The 21,046-nt window shown below is 44.8% G+C and overlaps 1 protein-coding gene across 2 annotated transcripts in view; it reads right to left on the minus strand.

The window, feature by feature from the left end:
* LOC138515511 (thioredoxin-like) overlaps nucleotides 1-21,046 on the minus strand; it is a 574,178-nt gene that overhangs the window by 178,439 nt on the left and 374,693 nt on the right. For both annotated transcript variants that reach the window (XM_069630317.1, XM_069630316.1), the window contains one exon: nucleotides 19,103-19,168. In XM_069630317.1, the coding sequence (XP_069486418.1) occupies nucleotides 19,103-19,168 (66 nt within the window). The remainder of the gene's footprint in view (nucleotides 1-19,102; nucleotides 19,169-21,046) is intronic.

Raw genomic sequence — 21,046 nt, forward strand, 5'->3', positions numbered from 1 at the left:
AGCCTGAGGCCTCCCCCTGGATCCTCCTCAGCACTTCCCTCCCAGGAACTAACCAGCACTTGTCCAGTCCCCCACCTATCCCTATCTCTTGCACTTCTATTCACAGCACTTGCACGTCCAAATGCCACAAGGCCTGGTAGGACCACAGATGTATATTTCCTGTTTTGCCATTGTTTATTCCCCTTGTTGCCTCCCCATTTAGCCTTGTGGTGCCTTGAAACACAATTATGTTGTATAGGCGCCTAACAAATGCTCAATAAATAAATAAAATAAAGATGGAATGAATTTGCCATGAGAATACATATTTTTCTATGAAGGAAATTACAGTCTTCACTTCATTTAGCACAAGCAAAAGCTCAGGAACATGTTATACTCAGCTGTTCCATGGCGTTTCCTACCGAAATCTCCACAATCCCAAATACGTGTTTTTTTCAGTGGATGTAGTTGTACGGAATAAAACCTTGTTGGGTTGTATGGTGTAAACAGAAGCCAGAATGGAGGGGTGGTGTGTTCCGATGCCACCGGAATCCGTTAATACGTATCTGCAGCTGGTGCAATCATCTCTCGACATCAAATGCCCAGAAGATGCACGCTTGCCATTTCTGAGGGATATGCATGGCCTTGAAGAAGCTTCGAGATTGCTGCACCCCTCTTCTCCCTCTGGCCATGGAAGTGAAAGCCACGCTGTACATAACAGCTGGATTTGGCCATAGTAAGTACCCATAAGACAGCTGCCCCCACATTGCACATTGTTTATACAGTAGATAAGCTGCTAGTTCCTAGACCTGCAGGAAGTTTACTCTCCAGCTGCTGCTGTCAGTTACTGGCTGCAGACCAGCGCCCACACTCCCTCCCCTCTCTTGTGGGGCAGTGTTTACATGGGGTACTGTGATCCTGTATACAGCACTGTCTGTAATGTTCTGAGGAACTGTGAATTTGATTACGTGCAGATATTGTTCTCGTGTAGCACATCTATTATGCATACTAGTTATTTGCCTGGGTGCAACATCTATTGGCAATTGAGGGCTATATAAGCTGTTTCTGCAATGTGGTGCAATTAATTTATTTGGTACGGCTAAGTAAACTGTGTGCGCTAACTGGCAAGATGCCTGCTTAAATCACCAAACACTACACCACCACCCACAGTACATGGACATTTTCAGAGACATTTTGCAACAAAACAGATCTATAACAGTAAGTTATTTATTTTTAATACAAAATAAATAAACATATATTATATAAAGCACGTGTATATTTTTTTTTCAATCAAAAACAAGTTAAATAACTTTTTAGAAACATTAACATATGGCGGCCGCCATTTTGGAAGTAAAAATGTCTGCCAAATTCAGCACACAACACAAATGTAGGGAAAGAGTGCAAAAGGGGTGTGGATTTAGATGGAATGGGCGGAAAATCATATTGACTGTTTTGCTGACGGAAAGCAAGGCTGACAGCCTTCTCATATATGGGGTTGTAAGAGACTCTGGCAATTGCGATGGTTATCACGAAAGAAGAAAGTGAGTTACCCGAGAGCAGCAGCACAGAGGAATGAGCTTTTGTGTGAAGGATGAACTGTGGTTTGCTCCACAGATTTCAGCTCTGGGACCAGGGGAGTTGCCAGGACTGGAAAAGACCCGGGGCTAAGCTGATGTCAGAACTGTTGGGACTGGGGGCTAGCTAGTCTTTTGGCTGTAGCTCCTGAGATTCTATCCGGGGCTACAACCAAAAGATCAGGGGCTATAGCCCCCTAAGCCCCCCCCTAGCAACGCCCCTGTCTGGGACATAACAGAGGAATAGGTCTCTGGAGTCCAGGGAAAATAATCTATGTATCATAAATGGCAGACATCACTTTCCCTTCCTCCCATACCCATCGTGCAACGTAAAGGGCAGAAACACAGAGCTTTACAAATGTGAGGGCACTGGCAGCCATGTTGAAAATTATATTTGACTCAAAGTATTCTTTCTCTTGAAAATACCAGTCCTTCTATTTTTTAAATGCTCATCTAAAATCCATAATGATGAGCATATATTGATTCCAGAGGAACTGTTTCCCACTTCAGTTTGCAGAACTTCAAACTAATCACACCCTTGCCCCTTTGCATCTTAGTTCTGCAATAACTGAATGTCTTAAAGAATGATATGTGAGTACCCCAATTGTACCCCAGATGAGGGTCGCGCGACTCGCGCATGGCTGAAGCTTTTCAGCTGCAGTGTTTGAAAGAAACATAGGTAAATGAAAACTTGGAATCCAATTTTTTTCCAACAGCTGGTTACCAAACACCTACATCTCTTTAGTTAAACTAATTAACTGTTCATGATTTATAATCAGCCTTCCATTCGCCAAAAGCACTGAATCTGCCTTGCAAGATACCAGAGAAGGCGTACCGAAAAATCTGAAAGACGCACAGGTCGTACTAGCAGTTCTTTCGTATCTCTCAGCCGCATACCACATGGGTGACCACACTATTCTGCTCTCACGTCTGAGATTCTGGGAATGGGAGGATAAAACGTTGAAGTGCCTTACTTGGTTCCTGATAGGCACTGCATTGCTCAAGTGAAGATTGCCACTTTTACCACGAAAGCCACAGCCGTCGTTTGTGGCCTCCCTCTAGGTTAATCCTTATCCCCATGGATGTTTAATGTTAACATACGCCCAATGACTGCATTCATCAATCACTTAAATGTGCCATTTAATATCTATGATGATGATATTCTGCGCCTCCCTAGGACTTCATCTTGACTGACAGCAATCCAACAATGGATGACTGACAGCCTGTGCCAAAAGAGAACAAAAGTAGAAATCATTCTTTGCAGCTCAGCCCAAGCAGCAGATACATTGAGATGCCAGACTCAGCCTTGAGCCCACCTTCCCTCCCTGTGACATAATGGAGTAGGGGGCCCGGCAGTCCAGGCTAAAGGGGCTATGAATCATAAAGGGCAGTGATCACTTTCTTTTCCTCCCAGACCAAGGGTGTCACTCAAAGGGGGGAAGCACAAACCTTTATAGAGGAGAGGGCACTAGCAGCTACCGCGAACATTATATTTATCTCCAAATATTCTTTCTCTTGAACGTGACTGATGTCAAGTCAGAACCCCAAACCTGGGCCTCATCTTCCATCAACAGTGCCCCTCCATCACTCAAATAGCAGGCTACTTCCCAATGCACTTATGGTGAAGTATCATTTGAGTCCTTGATATGCAACATACATATTTAATAATCCAGGCACTACTAATATTCATTCAATGCAGTGTATTGTCGAGCAAAATAATGTGATTGCAATATAAAACGTAAAATGCATATACACATTGCAACATAAAGAGTAAAATGATATTTGTTAAAATGATAGGGGAAAAGGTGGAATAAATGCTCATTTACAGAAAGTGTTTAATTAGGAATCATGTTGTATTAACCCAAGATGTATGAATAAACTAGTCCACAGCAAACTGAATTCAGTTTATTCCAGTAACCCGATTCATAAGAAGCGCTAATTTACAATTTACTTATCTCAGAATTACGAAAGCATGGGTACAAATATTCTTTCCTTAAATACTGAGCTCTGGGGTGAAATAATAAAAAGTGCATTATTGTTTCATTTGACCCGATGAGGATTAGATGTACTCTTCCAATCTGCGTTACCACTGGGAGAACCCTCAGTCTAAATTCCATATATGAAGTACAGAGAAGAGCAGGACACATTTCTGACAGATACCTTTGCAGATAACCTGCAGGACATGTTGACAAGTAGGCCTCTACCAATGAATCTGGCTTCACTGTTTCTAGAACTGAGCACATCCACATGTCCCAAAACTAAGGCTGCTTTTATTTAAACTTCTAGGGTGGGACTAGAAGTGGTTTAGACTGGTTCTACCTGATTAAATAGTTAGGATTATGAGGCGGTTAGTAGTTGGGTCGACTCATTTTGATTGACCTATTGTTGACTCTTTTATTCTGCTATGATGTACATATATGTAATGTTCTATTTGGCCGACTCAAACAGAAAGAGTTGCCCAAACCCGCCAGTTCAACACACCATTTAGGCCTAGCTTACAGAAACCTTCTTGGATGTAGCTGAGCCAATTGATCCAAGAATAATTGTCCAGGGACAAGACATCTTGAAAGTTCTGCAATGAGTCTCAGCATCCGGACTAGATCACAGTACACAACCGACTAAAACCGTTGCCAAGTCAGGTATAGAAGTGTCACCCAGCATGCCACACATTGCCAAGGCAGGTATAGAAGTGTCACCCAGCATGCCACACATTGCCAAGTCAGGTATAGAAGTGTCACCCAGCATGCCACACATTGCCAAGGCAGGTATAGAAGTGTCACCCAGCATGCCACACATTGCCAAGTCAGGTATAGAAGTGTCACCCAGCATGCCACACATTGCAAAAACGGGAATACTGGTTGGCTTCTAATAGAATTTGCTTTTGCTGTTCAACAATGGAGATGAATTTAACCTTGAATGATTGCGACTTTTATTACAATGTCATTTGCTATTTATTTTATGGCTATATATTGTGCATTTGGATTTTTATGTATAAAAATGCACTTTGATGGGATATTGTTCCGTGAGAAACCTTTACATGATGAAAATGTGCTATTGAAAAGGACGAGGGAATTTGCCCTGGTAACAATGGCCCAAACGCAGGGAGCCACACATCCTTTCACCTAGTAAGCCTGGACTGCTTGTGAGATAGCAGAGTCCCCAAATTCCGTGGTAAATGCAATAAGTGAACAGATAAGGTTGGTAGTAACAAAAATGTAATTCTGGAGGGGAATGTAGTAAAATCAAAAAGTGACAGATGCAAATCAATGTTTGAATTAAACATTATCACTACCGTTGCTCTGCGCAACATTCCATTCTGTAGTATGTCTGTGCGATTAGAGAATGGGACAAGCCATTAGCAAATGACCTTTGGTGCTGCCACCGAGCATACACCTCAAGTTTTCTTTGTCTATATGCTTCCATGGTATGTATTGATGTCGCCCCGTCCCTTTTCCAGTAAGGGCAACTGTGTAAACCCGATCTCCCCATTCGCCCCTCATGTCAGCCTGATCTGCATAACCACGGGTCTGGGGTAATGGATATAGGAGAGGATGACAGCGGGACAGAAATTAGCAGTGGGAGACATAAAGGGGCTATTAGTGGTGATCCCTGGGGAAGCCACTGTTGGCATATTGAAAAGGGCGGGGTACCCAGGTTTAACCACCAAGGACACAGTACACAAGGTCGACCTATGGCAAGCTCTACGAACACAAGCTTGCATCTAGAAATACTTGTGTACAGGTGCATTATAAATGACTTACCATATCATATCGTATCACAGTACCCAGACACGTCAGACATTGGTGTGATTATGGAACGCAAAATGGGGGAAGACGAAGAACCCTCACACTACATTCAAACTATTCAAGAGCTCTGGCGCCTTGAAGTGAGAGGACCGTGTGACAAAACAGTGGCATTATTCTATCCTATACTATGCCAGGGGCTACCAAAACAGGTGCAAAGGCAACTGAAGAAGTTGGTAGGGATGGAAGCAAAACCATGGTCAGAAATACAACTCCACAACAGTGTATTACTGCAGATTAATGCAAGGGAATGCAAAGAAAAACTGAGAGGAAAGAATGCAGGAGGAGGCAAAGTTATTACAGAAGAAGCTATCTAAATACGCATTGGAAGGGGCAGTATTAACAAGCACGGGAGGGCAAGGGGTGCCACAGATGCAGTAGGCACCACCATCTGCGGGTGGTGGGTTCATGGGGCGGTGGATGTGCAGCATGGGTTCAGAGGAAGAGGGGGGCATCAAGGGGACCCAGGTATGTTCATCAGATGCAGCCGAACCAAGGGAGTTTTCCAGAGGGGGGGGGGTCCCAAGGATATGGGCAACAAATGCAGCAGGGCCCAGAAGTGATTTCTGAGGGGGTTCCATAGGCAAGTGAGAGAACCACCCCAGTGGTGGGTGTGTGAGCAGATAGTGCATATCTCGAGGATATGCAGACGCAGGAGAGGGACACAACAAAATGGTGGAATGTAATAGCAGCCATTATATCAAGGGGAACATAATGAATTCTATTCTCAGGACCAAACACAACACCAAGGACAGGTACTGAATGCATACCCACAGACACACCAGCCCATGGCGTAGGCACCACAAAAGCAAATTCCTATGCATCAGTTTTCGCAGGCGCCACAGATGCAGGGTAACACAACACACATATACGGCACAGCAAATACTGCAACCAAACGACGGGACAGTGGCATGCACATACTCCATGTCAACGACACCCATTAGGAACCTGGGGGGTCACCATAGTGGAGAGCAGCCCATTTTTAGGAAACAGAAAGTCATTATACCCTCAATAGGACAGCCCACAGATGGACTTTATGTGTTCCATCCTATCGATTACACCCGACACTGCGGGGGAACCACACATAGGGGTGATGATAGGTGACAAAAGTTTTTCCTTTCTTGTAGACACACGGGCGACTGCATCCGGGAAGGGAAATATAGTATGTCAGGCGATACAATGAATGTTCAAGGGTTCACTGGGGCGATGGAAGTGGTTCCTTTTACAGAAGATATTGCACTTTCTATAGGGGAGCATGACTTAGCTCTGCCCCTACTTTATTCCTGACAGACACCTGTAAACATACTGGGACGAGTCCTCATGAGCAGACTTAACATTACCATTTCATTCACTGACCAGGGGATAGTGTGTTCCACACCGGGGATACACTTCCTAAATGTTAGGGATGTCATTCAAGCCTATTGTGTGCAAAGGGTAAAGAGGGGGGTGCCAGTAGACGAGGAGCTGTCCCAGTACAGGACTCAGATAATAACAGCATGGTTCCCAGGGATCCAGGGGAAAATGTGGCATCTTCCAAATGAGTACTTATTCAGACCAGAGATGCCATTAAATGATAAGGAAGGGACAATAGTGCAACTAGAATTAGACGCAGTAATAGTAGGGGACAACTGGATAGCAGTGCATGGGACAGATAAGCAGGGCGACCATGACGAGCAGTGATCGCCATAGCAGAAGGATACATATTGACTACAGTCACAGACGAAGAACTATTCAAAGACAACAGATCAGACCATGAGTTGGTGTTCGAAATGCGCATCACTTGTTGGGTGAGGATACATTACAGAGAGCTACCACAGAGAATGACGATGGCACTGAAAGCACCACCAACCTTTCTCGAGGAGGATTTGGCAAAGGTCCCCAGCATCTTATGGACCGCAAGTCTCTATGATTTGGGGCTTCCAAAGGGGATAGGAGCAATGAAGATAAAGCTGAAGCCAGGAGCAATTTTACCATGAGTTAAGCAATACCCACATTCGAGAGAGGCAGACAAAGGCATCTATGAGACCATTGCAGCACTAGTGAAGCAGGTGTTTTGCTTTTTGAGGCACATGTAGGGGCCTTGTCTTTCTGCACCGTCTTACCCCGAGCAAAACCAAAAATGTGGACTCAGAGAGGCAAAAAAGCACACATAGACTACTGATTAGAAATATAATATAAATGGCTCCTTGCAGGCCCTTTATTCCACACCAATAAACATACATATGACTAACACATAACAAATATAAATGTTTATACATATATTTAAATATGCAAATCAAAGGGGGTTCTGGGAGTCTCTCTACCAGCACGAACACAGCCCATTGACTTGTTCTTGGGTGAATGGCCCCTGGGAGAGTCTCAACCAAGTCTTTAGCTCACTGTCTCTTTCACAGAGAAGAAATATCCCTGCATATCAGCCTTTGTCCTTCCCAAGGGCAGTCCAGCACCGAAATGCTAGGCAATTCTCCTCTGAACAAGAGTACCAACAGCAACCCCATACACGTGTTTCAGCCTTGTTGGGCATCATCAGTGAGGTGGAGCTGTGCCTATCTGAGAACAGTGGGCAAGGGGTCCACGTCTGGATTCCCCTGGTAACTTAGGGTGAGAACCAAAGTTACTTAATATGCAAATCAAAGGGGGTTCTGGGAGTCTCTCTACCAGCACAAACACAGCCCATTGACTTGTTTTTGGGTGGATGGCCCCTGGTAGAGTCTCAACCAAGTCTTTAGCTCACTGTTCCTTTCACAGAGAAGAAATATCCCTGCATATTAAGTAACTTTGGGTCTCAACCTAAGTTACCAGGGGAATCCAGACGTGGACCCCTTGCTCGCTGTTCTCAGAGAGGCACAGCTCCACATCACTGATGATGCCCAACAAGGTTGAAACACGTGTATAGGGTTGCTGTTGGTACTCTTGTTCAGAGAAGATTTGGCCTAGCATTTTGGTGCTGGACTGACCCTGGGCAAGACAAAGACTGATATGCAGGGATATTTCTCCTCTGTGAAAGGGACAGTGAGCTAAAGACTTGGTTGAGACTCTCCCAGGGGCCATCCACCCAAGAACAGGTCAATGGGCTGTGTTCATGCTGGTAGAGAAACTCCCAGACCCCTCTTTTATTTACATATATTTAAAGCAAATACATCACTGTTTCAGCAGCTGCAGCAAACACCTTCATCTCAGCCTCCTCCACACTGCTTACTCCCAAGAGCAGGTAGGCAGAAAGATCACTCGTGCCAACGGGATCTGGAGCGGAGCGTCCTCCCTCTCACCGAGACTTCATCGACTGGGGGTCCAGTTCTATCTGCACTCGACCGAAGAGCAGCAGCAAGCATTGGGAGCACAGAGTGGAAAAATCCAAATAGAAGTGGAAAAACCCTTCTTCTCTCTCGCGTCTCCATTCCAGCACCCCTTATCGCTGCACCTGTGGAGCCTCACTCTCTCCTCGGCTCGTCCTTCAGTGGACAAGACAACAAGCATTACTTCCCTCTAGCTCATCTGAGATCATCCTGACCTTGCAACCATTTGCAGAATTCACGGTTACTTACTGAGCCCACGAAAACATAGGCTTTCATTGCGGTGATGGAAGTGAATGTCCCGGCGCCATATTGTTTGGCTCATTTTGCACACAAGCACTACTGCAGGGCATCCTAGTGCAGTCAGAATGACCATGCAACATGGGATTGTACCCTGTCAAAAAGGCGACAGGGGGGTCATGGCATTTTATACAGGACTTGCACCCTCTTAACCATATTGTAGAAGCACAATATCCTTTAGTTTAGAATCTGGCAACAATTTTGTGTAGCATCCCCACAGAATCTGCCTACTTCACGATCATAGATTTGAAGAATGCATTCTTCTCTATACCATTACACCCAGACTCACAGGACTTAACCTAATTTCCATATAGATTATCTTGGTGTTAGATTTTCAGTTAGTCACGGGCACCGCAAATGTAAATAGGCAATCCATGAAGATGAGCCAGCAGGTAGGCAGGATTTTTTGTTTTTTGTCTCGCTGTCAGATGCAACCCTTGGATTTGGTTTTAAGGGTATATCCTACTCAGACAAGGGTGGCTACCCTGTATGGAGCACCTTTGTGGGGGCACTCGAATTTAACCAAGATACAGGTGAAGGAAACTGTTTTTTAGTCAGCTACTGGGACTCCCGGGCTCCTCCCCATCTGTCTTGGTTCATAGGGAACTTGGGATGGGTTTCTAGGAAGACCAATGGGCATTAGCACCTAGCACTTTCTGGCTTCGCCTGTGGTCCAATGAGCGAGCCACTCTATGCCATTTTATTATTAGGAGCCTCATGGTTAAAGCAAAATGGTGCAAAATTCCCTGGTAAGCTTATGTCAATGAGACGTTGACCACCAGTAAAATATTTACCCTTTTCCCCCAGATAGTCTGCTGTCTATTAGGCAAATGAAGTCTATAAGCAGATCTTACATCATGCAGTGAGGGAGAAGAGGGAGAGTATGGAATCTGTCATAAACTCTGATAGAACTCACGCATCCGATAAGCAGGGCCAATCTGATTCAGCCATATCTAGTGTGTAGTTCTGAAAAGAGAGACCAGTGTCTGATCATGCCGGCCAGATTTGACTGTTTTAAGCTTAGGGGGAATACAGAAAAGTGGCCAGGGTTCTCTTATAATCCAAGCTACCCAGCTTGTGGGGCGGCAAGAGAGGACCTGAAGACATTTATATTGTTCTGCCCGGCATATAGAAAAGTGAGAAGGTCCACAATTTTGCCAGTGCTTGGGAATATGGATATTCATCTATGTAGGCCATCCTTACTTTCTCTACTGTCTGCTGACTCAGTATTGTTAGCCTGGGCCTTCCAGACTTACTTGAAAGAGGCCACGTACCAGAGAAAGGGGTTTTTATCTGACCAGTAAGGATCTATTTAATTCCTGTAATTAGGTTTTTACCTGTGCTGCATTGATTTTTTTTGTATAATTGTAGGGTAATCTTATTTTTGTGTTTTAAAATTGCAATATGTAATTGTCAATTATGTTTTTTTTTACCTTTTATATTTTGGAGTTTAATGGATGTACTAATCCAAATAAATATTGATTGTTTGAAGTGGAAACATACAAGACTTCCTCAAGGGTACTGTGAATCACCTTCAATATTCAATAGGGTACTCCAGATAGACCTAGGCAATGTGCAGATGGAGAGTACGGTCATACACAACATAGATGACATTAATTTGCAACAAGACAGAAGAACAGTATAGACATGGCTCAGTACACATGTTGACAGTACTCACAGAAAAGGGGTACAAAGTAAGCAAAGCCAAGCTAAAATATTGCCAGATAGTATTGGACAGATGATATCCCAAACTGGCAGAAGAGTGACACACGAAAGGGCAGAAGCAATACGCAGGACAGCAAAACCCACAACTGTAAGACAAAAGCAGCAGTTACTTGGACTATGTAATTATTGCAGGGCATGGGTATTCGACTACAGCACTTACACTAGGCCCCTATTCAGCGCACTGAAAGAAGCACAAAGAGGGGAGAAGACATTACCGTGGACAACCGAAATGACTGAGGCATTTGGCGAGCTGAAGGAAGCAATATGCACAGCTCCAGTTTTAGAGATCCCAGATTATCAAAAGGAATTCTTTGTATTCTCACACTCCGATGGAGTGGTAATGACTGCAGTACTGACACAGAAGACAAGCATGGGGCACAAGCCTCTAGCATATTCCAGTGGGAAGTTAGAGCCAGTCATTAGAGGACACTATCCATGCGAACAGGCATTGGCTGCAGCCGTATTCGCAGTGGACAAGTCTGCAAGGAAAACCATGGGATGCAGCACCACTCTTTATGTGGAGCATGCTCTCTTTGCTATACTGGAAAGACCGAAGAGCACACTGACAACACAGAGGGCTTCGGGGTACGAGGTGTTACTATCTAACCCAGCTCTAGGATAGTGAGATGTAGACTTGTCAACCCAGCGACTTTTCTCGCCGATGTTTTATAAACGGGTGACTATGCACACAACTGTGCAGGAAGCATAGAAGAATTCAGTGGCAACTCGCAAGGTACAGGGGACACACTTTAGGGGGTAAACGTGCTTACATTGATGGGTCTTCAACGATTGACCAGACGACTGGGGAAAGGCATACTGGGACATCAGTAGTGAGACTGAGAGAGGACGGGACATGCAAGGTAGTTACGAGCGCACACATCACTACTCAGAGCAAGCAGCAGATTTAGTGCCCTTAATTTTGGCATTGGAGCACAGCAGTGAAGCAGAAGTGACGATTTACTCTGATTCAGCCTATGTGACATCCACAGTGCATCCTGGGCTGTCGCATGGGATGAGGAGATGCTTCAGGCATGCTGATGGGTCACCGGTACAGCACGTACTCCTATTAGGCAGATTGATAGAGGTCATAGATCTCCCAGAGTGAATAACAATAGTGAAGTGCCAAGCACACACAAAGGGGTAGGATCCCATCTCCAGGGGTATCGAAGCAGCAGATGTGAAAGCAAAATGCGCCAGCTATTTTCGGGGCATTTTAGAAATGGAGGACTCATCCCAAACATGCGATTATGCAAGAACTATGATACTAATAGAGGGATAGAACACATTACCAGTAACACAGTTTAAGGAGCTGCAGGGAGCTGCACCCAGGGAAGAAAAAGAGCTGTGGCTAAGGAGGTGATGTACAGTGTCTCTGACAGGCACCCTATTGTGGAAAAACAACACAGGGAAGGTGGTAATGCCTTTCAAATTATTGCACACAGCACTGACACAATTACACTATCCAGCCTATACAGGGAAGGAGCTGCTTGCTGCTCAAATTGGAGAAACATGGTTCTGTCCTAACTTGGCGGAACACGTGGGTCCATTCCAACACCTGCCATGTCGACTATGTCGACATGATCCAAGTTTAAGTTTACTGGGAGTACTACTAAATGATAGTGTTTGTGTGTCCATTTTCCTGTTGGATCGAGGCTGGTCCTTGTTCACATCCTGACACCCTTAGAGCAGCGAAATTCCTGGCTCGAGAGATATTCCCATGATGGGACTTGTGTGAGGTCCTAGGGCCCTCACTTCGCTGATGAGATGTTCCGGCACATCACAACTCTGCTATGAATCCAACACACTTCTCCTGTGCCTATTACCCACAGGCAAACGGAATTTGTGTAAGCGCCTTAACGGCTTTCTCAAGGAGGCTATCACCAAAATTAAGACGACCCTGAGTAAGAACTGGATCTAATACCTTCCCTTAGCCTTGTTCACACTGCACAATGAGCCCGGGTCCGACTGCCATTTAACCCCACGAGGTGGTGACAGGACGGCACATACAACTTCCCACTAGGGCAATAAAGGATGCTGAAAATGTGTCTGATGTATTGGGTCAGGAAATGTATGAGTTTACAATTTCCTTGTTGGCAAGTGTCTCTTATTTCTTGCCAGCTTCAAAGACAACAGGAGAGGCCCGAAGCCGGAGAAGAGAATGACAGCACTGACACCAACAAGGACTTACTGAAGCAGCCACCTTTGTTTCCAGGTGATCGGGTTCGCCTGCAAAATTTTTCCCACAAGTCGGATGTCCCACAGTTTACAGGCCTGCATGTGGTCAAACGTGTGACTGAGAGAGCAGTGAAATTAGTTGGGAAGACTATTTGGAATCACCTGAGCGACATAAAGCCCTACAAAGCAGTGGCCTCTCCTAACACCAACATCGACAGGGCCCACAATCCTTAACAAGAAGAGCAAAACAATAATCTGGAGTAAGCACAGCCCAGCAGAGGACACCCAATGGTTACTTGCTCACAGGCTGCAGATTTAGGGCAAGGACTTCCTACGCATCCAGAGTGAGGGGACACTGTTTGTTTGTTATTTTCTTTCCACACACATTCATTGTGAAAGTGCGACTGTTTTTATTGCATTTCTTCCATGCTTCCCACTGATCCCCATCCTGAAGCCTTCCAAGGCAAATTTGTCTCATTTGTTAGGAGATCCAACAGAACCCAGAGACGTCACCCTAATGTGTATTTCTGTGTCTTCATAGCATATCTGGCCCAAGTTTACCCACAGCTAGAAAGTGGAAACCCATGTGTCCTTGCAGTACTCCGTGACCCTAGAGTTAAAGCTGTGTGGGAACGACTATTCATTTTTGCCATGGCCGACTACAAGGTTTGCGGGTCTTGAATTAATACCATACTCATACTATAACACTCATTTTTTGCGCATTTCAGGTGGGCAACAGATACCTTCAGGCTGCACCAGGATCCAAGCAGCACAGGTAATGGAGATGGTTATAAAAACGTGCTTATCTTGTCTTGTCTCTTATTTCCAAGTGGTGTTTTTGGTTTCCTTTTTTGGTGAATATCCATTGTTGCTAGTGCTACCCTGTATCCTCTACTAATACTACCCCAACTCCAGCAGGTGGAATGACCATGTCAGGTGGACAGGGGAGGACTGTATGCGCAGTAAGGAGAGGTAAGCGCAGTGTCGATACGGACATGGAGGGGTGAACCTATATTCCACTGATACTGCTCGAGTATCTAACAACATGTGGTACAAGCATATGACCAAAGAAGGCAAAGAAACCACTGGGGATAGCTGCTATGGCTGCTCATTAATCCCCTATGCCATGAGTGCCCCCAGAACGTTTATGGCAACTGAAATACCACCAGCAGGAGCACAATGCTTTATGTACCTATCCATGGTTACAACCCGAGGAAGATTCCAAGGGAAAACAGCAACATTGTGATTGATGTCCAAGGCAACATTTCCCTATGAAGACAGTTATATAAAGTCTCTTGACATGATGAACAATTACTGGCAATTAGATCAAGCCATACAATAGATAACTGATGGCCCGCAGAAAGGAGAGACAAAAACAAAAACATTGAATGAATAGCCCTACCCGAAGAGGGGAGTCAAGAAAATAGGAGGAGAACACAGATGTTGGGAAAGACCACAAATGCTCGTGTATGACCAGGTATTCACAGCAGAAGGATGGAAGGAGGGAGTAGTAGGTAGCAAGGCACACACCCTAGTACAAGCACTGGTAAACACAGTACAAGGAGAAAATGACAAGTGCCTGAAAGAATGGGATGCAAGCACCAAGTAAGTCACCTGGGTGGACAATGATTCTGGACCAATGCCCACAATACCACTGAGGAAACCAGCACTGTGTTACCAGAATGACGGTGTAGTAAAGGTTTGAGAAAACACAGAGTGTAGGTACACAGAAAAGCCTCCAGCAATGAAGGGCGGAACAGCAGTATTAATGGATCATTATTGGGCATGCAGATCCAAGGCATGAGAGTAGCTTCCACCAAACTGTGGTGGAGTTTGCTCGTTGATGCACATCAATATGCCAGCAGTGGTGGTGCCACAAAAGGACATCAAGATGGATGACTTCCCTACATTGGATAACAACAGAAGAAAGAAGAGATCCGTGGAAGTAGAAGAGAAGGGAAGGAAGAAACGCCAGTAGAAGTGAGTAGAGTGAAAAGAGACAACTATTTCTCATCAGAGTCAGAAGCATGACTAGACGATTTACCATCTGAGCACAGGTTGTTCAGTAGGACAGAAATGTTTTTCGTGTCAGTGGTTCCAGCTGTACATACATATACAAATGTGAAATGGTTGCAGATAACAAGATGGGAGCTAATGCAGACAAGTAACTCTACAGTAAACGGCTTCAATGCGTTCAAAGAAGAGCTCCGAGCAGTAAGGTTGATGGCACTACAGAACAGATATGTTTTAGACCTTTTCATAGCAGTGGAAGGAGGAGTTTGAGCCAAGATTGAGAGTTCCTGTTGCACGTTTGTGCCTGCAAGTGATGAGAGAATGGCACACTGACAGAAGCAGTGACAAGATTAAGGAAAATGCACTTCAAAATGAGGAGGAAGCCAAAGGAACAGGAAAGGACCAGAGCTGGTTGTCATACATATGGTCATGGATGCCAACAGGGTTAGCAGACAAAATGAAAGTATTATTAGGGGCGCTAATATTAGTAATAGTAGGACTGAGAGTGATTAGGATCTGCATTACACAATGTCACAAAACTACTGAGAAGTCAATAGGGATGAAAGTGTTAGTGGATGTAAACATGGAAGAAGAAAAGGACAAGATAGTTAAAGAAAGAAATAACCAGAGAGCAAAGATAAATGAGTGCCCACTGTTCCTGACTGTGAAGATAACATTCTATAATCCCTTTGACAACAACAGATACTGGGAGAAATGGGTATGGTGCAACCTTGAAGGGGTCTGCAGTTATATGACCTGGAGTTTCGTTGACATGCAAATTACTATGGACATCTTGGCGAAGTAACAAATATTTGGCTACCAAAAGCAAGAGTGATTAAGTATGGTGGTGTGGTCGACAGATCAACCAGAGGGGGGGCTTAAGAGAGGATCCATGGAATCTCCCTCTACACCCCTATGAGCATGAAGTCCCTAGGAGTCAAAGACACACAAAGCCATTTGTTATTCGGACAGCCCCCAGGAGGGCCAGTGACATCTACATATACAGAAAGATATTCCCTTATACAGCCATTGAAACCTTATTGAGTCAATGGGGCTCATTACATCTATTCCGGTCCAGAAACAGCAGTGTCGGTAAGCCTACCGGCACCGTTCTTTCTGGAACGGCACAGTACAACTCTGTGGACGGGTGCCGTCCCACCCGCCAGAGTCAGACCTGCCGGGCGGGATGGCACCCGCTTGCAGAGTTCTCACGAAGCACCGGCACCGTTGTCAATGGTGCCGGTGCTCCCGTGTCCCCATTCCCATGGGGTCCCACGGGACTCCATGGGAATGGGGACTAACAAAATTACTGGCACCTGACTTCCCGGCCACCGGACTCGGAATAGCCCGGTGGCATAGGGAAGTCAGGCGCTGGTAATTTATTTCGGGTCCGGCTGCAACGCCGGCCCTGTAATGAGGCCCAATGTCTTTATGGATACAGGCACTCCAACACTAGTCATGGCCCTATGGATGATGTTGACTAATGCCAAGAAACCAATGTGCTGATGTCATTAGTGACACCACAACATAGCAACGTTAGTCACGAAGTACACTTGCAGTCATGCATGAAGTTACACAAACACACATGAACACACGAAGAACATGCTTAAACAGTTCTGTAGATAGAGGACAGATATGATATAATATGGCATTTATAACGTGCCAATACACACGTGTTTCAAGGCGCGACGAGGCAAGGGAGTGGAAACAGAGGGAAGAACAAAGACAATGATCTTACTAGGCCAGGTGACATTGAGATTGCGCAAGTACATATACATGCTGTCAAAAGCTTTTATTATTTTTCTCATTAGCCAAGTGCAGAAACACTGAACGTAAGGTGAACGAAGACATGCAAAGCAAGCTTGCAGATGCTTATGGCAACTAACCCTATGGAACTACAGGATCACATAAGGAGCCTAGAAGGACCAAATAAGACTAGCAGGTGGGAAACATAGCACGGTATAGACATGTAGAAATCATAGTATAAGTATAATGAGGATCACACGAGGCCACAAGCCGCAGGACGAGAGACGAGGGAAAGCAGAACCAGCCTGCACAGAACAGCAGGCCAGGGATCACTGCCAAGGTCAGTGACAAGCAACACATTCCAAACCTAAAACAACAAAGGGACATCTGCAGAAAAACTGAATAAATCCTCATAAAATGCAGGCCAGAAGAGCTCAGTTTTGTGGTCCTCAACCACGTGATGCAGCCGAGCTAGACAATGATTATTCACCCGCAGTGGGAAGACGAGCGGATCTCAGCAACACAGACATAAAGTGAAACATAGAATCATTACCAACATTGAGGACACTCTCTCAGGCAATGGTACTGCTAACAGTTACATTGGGAACACATAGTCATTCTCATCACCTTGAAGAGGTACAGAGAGTGCTGAGAGCAGAGCACGTTGAGACAATACCACTGGTGAAAGGCACTATACAAATGACAATTACTATTACTACTACTACAGTTTCACCAATGCCCATACTGGTGTCTAGAGTAATGAACAGCTGCATGAATCCATGATTTATGATACAGTACATTTTTGCTTCTTTGACAAAATGAATCAAGATCCATATGGCATATTTGCCATCTAGTTCTGTTAAAACCCACTGAACTCATGGCAACACCTTGTTTTGTATTTATTTCAGTGCTTTAAAACTGAGATTTATGTATGCGGCATGGGAGGTGATGGGCATTTACAGAAAGCCTCAAGGGGATCACTTTCATATGTGCATTAAAGTGGTGTAAATATCCATGCTTTCCTGCATGTGTGGGGGTATCCCTGTGAATTACAACATTGATCTATTCAAAGGGCTATACAGCACCTATTTCTTACCTTGTGCATGAAACCATTTCAAATCTTCTTAACCTAATCTTTAAATGCCAGTTCAAACTTTGAACACAGATATTAATTCACCAAAATGCCAGGGGTGGCGGAAGTGACAGCACACACCTGATGGCACAGAGGAGGCGGTTTGGACATGACCCCGAGTAAGTGCTCCCATATTACCTTTGATGACACCTGTGGACGTGTCGCTGCATGTGTATAAACAACTTAGATAAGCCTGTGATTGAAACATGATAAATAGTTACTAAAGCAGCCACTATTTTAGTTAGCAACCATATTTCAGCAGGGTGCCGCCTTGATATGCCATGGGTGAGTTCATGATGGGACCGTGGTTCATCCAGTAGGACCAACGTAGGCCAGGTACGTCAGTAGAGTCCTATGTTACTATTTGTAAAGTTATTCATATTAAATTGGTCATCTTGCAGTGTCTCTGCGATATTTCCCTCAAGTAAGCTCTGGAAAACAGCCACACATCTCAGCACGCTGTTTGCACCCCTAATGCTCAGTTCGTGAACCATGTTATCAAGCGCTCTTGGTTTGGCTTTTCCCCTTTCCAATATCCCTCTTACCCATCCAGAAACACATTTGTTCAGGGGTTGCACTGTCATGCCACCTGCATTCCCTCCTTCCCTTCCTCAGAGCCGTTGCTTTGAGACCTGCTGCTGTGATTTGGTTACCTATTTCAGCAAGAGGCTCCGCCCCCATATTTACCCTTTTCCCTCGACATGCCTCCTATCAGATCATGCACATTTACGGGCAGACGTCCTCCACCCAGCCCTCCTTCCTCTTCACCCTCTGCCTTCTTATGGTAGGGGCAGCCTCACATGGCTTCTATACTCTTTTTTGGATATGATATTGCAGTGGGAGGACAAGACAAACGATCTTACTAGGTCTGGTGACATTTAGATCGTGCAAGCTATTGATTTAGCTGGCACTATGTAATACACAAGTAATTGAGGTTTCATCATTCCAATCCCAAAGTGTTCTACGATATAACACTCATAATACGCAGAGTATTTTCCCCATTAGGAAATGGCTGAGGTGCTATAGTAAGGAACAGAGACACCTGGAACATTTGGCATATCTTACATCACATGTTGTCCCTCTCTCTGCTTCTTTTCCCGGTTGTGCCCACTCTCTCTCTAACATCCAGATTGCTCTCGTGTTCCCTCGCGTCATTCTCTCTGGGATGTGTATATGAAAATCCATTCCAAGTAGATGTTTGCTGTCTCTTACCTTCATCATTCAAATATGTGGTAAATCGCACAGGGATCAGCGCTATCATACTTTTTCGAGCAAAAGCATTATTACATAATTGACTTGCACATTAATTTAAGCTCAGCAGCTATTCTAGTACGTGCTTTCTTTCAGAGAACTTGTTTACTGTACCTTCTCTTCATTCTGGTAGAACTGAAATGTTGGCGTAGATTTGATGTGGAAATAATGTGTCAGTTCCTTGAAAACAGAAATAACAAACTGTCAAAACATGTGGGAGGTCAATGACGTTCACGAGACAGCGGTTATGCATATTGTAGCACATGGTTACTCGTTATTTGGCCCTGGAGATGTTGTGGACTACGACTCCCATGACCACTCACGATGCTGGCTAGCGATTATGGGAGCTGAAGTCGGGAGTCACGTGATGGGCTGCCAATTTGTAGCACTGTTACGCCACAAGAATTCCGTGGGGAGCAATACGTACGAAGAAGCAGTAGTCATTAGTTTAGAATGCAGAATGTCAAGCATGTTTGAGGATGGAAACTCAGTTTCACTTGGCGTGCCACCCAACAATTACTCTTAATAGCTCAGCCAACTGTCTCTGAGTGACGATTGACACAGAACATTTTTGTCGAATGTTTGTCACATTTTAAAGACAATCGTTAAATGTCAAGCACTGATGTCAGGCTTTGATAACAGACAACAATTAAGTTTTGGAATATTTGGAATAACGTGTGCATTCAGTTTCTCTAACGTCGACGGAATATGAGCACAGCATAATTTCTGGGAGGTGCCTAGGAGAAGAAAGCGTACCACAGGCCTGCATTTAAACCATTCTGACTGTGCATGAATTACTTTACACATGTTGCCCATGTGCCGCAATTCGACAGACAACAAATTAAAGATGCCAACAACATTCAGCTTCAGTTGTATACACCACGTGTCAGACCGATTCTGTTAGCTTTGCAACACCCTAAAGTACTACCTCAACATTCCCAAAAGGGCACTGCTTGTGCATTTCTTTACACTGACGCAAGGGTAGCTAATGGACAATGGCCCTCATTACGACCTTGGCGGAGAACCATGGTGCTATTAGCACCATGGTCCATGGCGCTAAGTTGCCAACTCCGCCATGGTGGTTGGCGGACTTACCGCTCCATTCCGACCTTGGCGGGGCGGTAAGTCCCCAATCCCCATTTACCCTTCCCCATTCCCATTTTTGCCCCATAGGGCATAATGGGAGTGGGGAAGGCGTTAATTACGCCACCGTAAATTACGGTGTCGTAATTAACAACAAGGTCCCTTAGCGCCATGGATTTTAACACCTGCTAAAAGCAGGTGTTAAATCCGCCATGGCTCTAAGGGAACTCGTACTCAGGCGGTAAGGGTCGGCGAAGTTTACGCCGGCGTAAACCCCTTATCGCCTGGGTCGTAATGAGGGCCAATGTGTGTGTTTGCTATGACTGCTTTAGGGGGCGATGGATGCATCATGCTCTCCAGAGTGCTGTGGGATTTAGAAGTCTTTGCAGAGAAAGCTCCATCTAGGCTCATGTGTTAGGAGATTTCTTCAGCAAGAGGGGTGCCAGCCATGCTGCATGGGCTATTTAGCACAAAAGCATGCCACTGGGGTAAATAGTATGTAGGTGGGTAGGTGAAATAGCTGCATGAAGAGAGGGTTCTAGTTGACCTGGTTAGGTCCTGGTCGTTGGTTTGTTAATTATGATGCAGTAGACAAACAAATATACAATTATATTCAAATATTCTTTTTTTAATTCCAGTTTAATGCATCGTGCTTAGCGGATGATTCAAACCAATTTGATAAAATAATCTACATGTGTTTTGTGCCTGAAGCGGCAGTTCTTCAGGACTGTGGTGTAGTAAGAAGTGTGCTGGTGTCTCTAGGGTCTATTGTACTGTGGCATAGTGTGATGGTTTCCCTAGGGGTGCAAATGGATCTTGTGTGTCTCAGCAGCTCCGTGATGTTTTGTACTATGGGTTCAAATAATCTGCTTACCATGATGCATCAAAGTGGAATAAAAACATCTCTGCATATAAGTATTTCTCTCGTGGATAAACTTTGATAAATCCACTACCAAGGATTAGCGTTAGTGGCTG

This window comes from Ambystoma mexicanum, chromosome 6q (genome assembly GCF_040938575.1).
Source record: "Ambystoma mexicanum isolate Mex_15411 chromosome 6q, UKY_AmexF1_1, whole genome shotgun sequence".
Taxonomy (NCBI): domain Eukaryota; kingdom Metazoa; phylum Chordata; class Amphibia; order Caudata; family Ambystomatidae; genus Ambystoma; species Ambystoma mexicanum.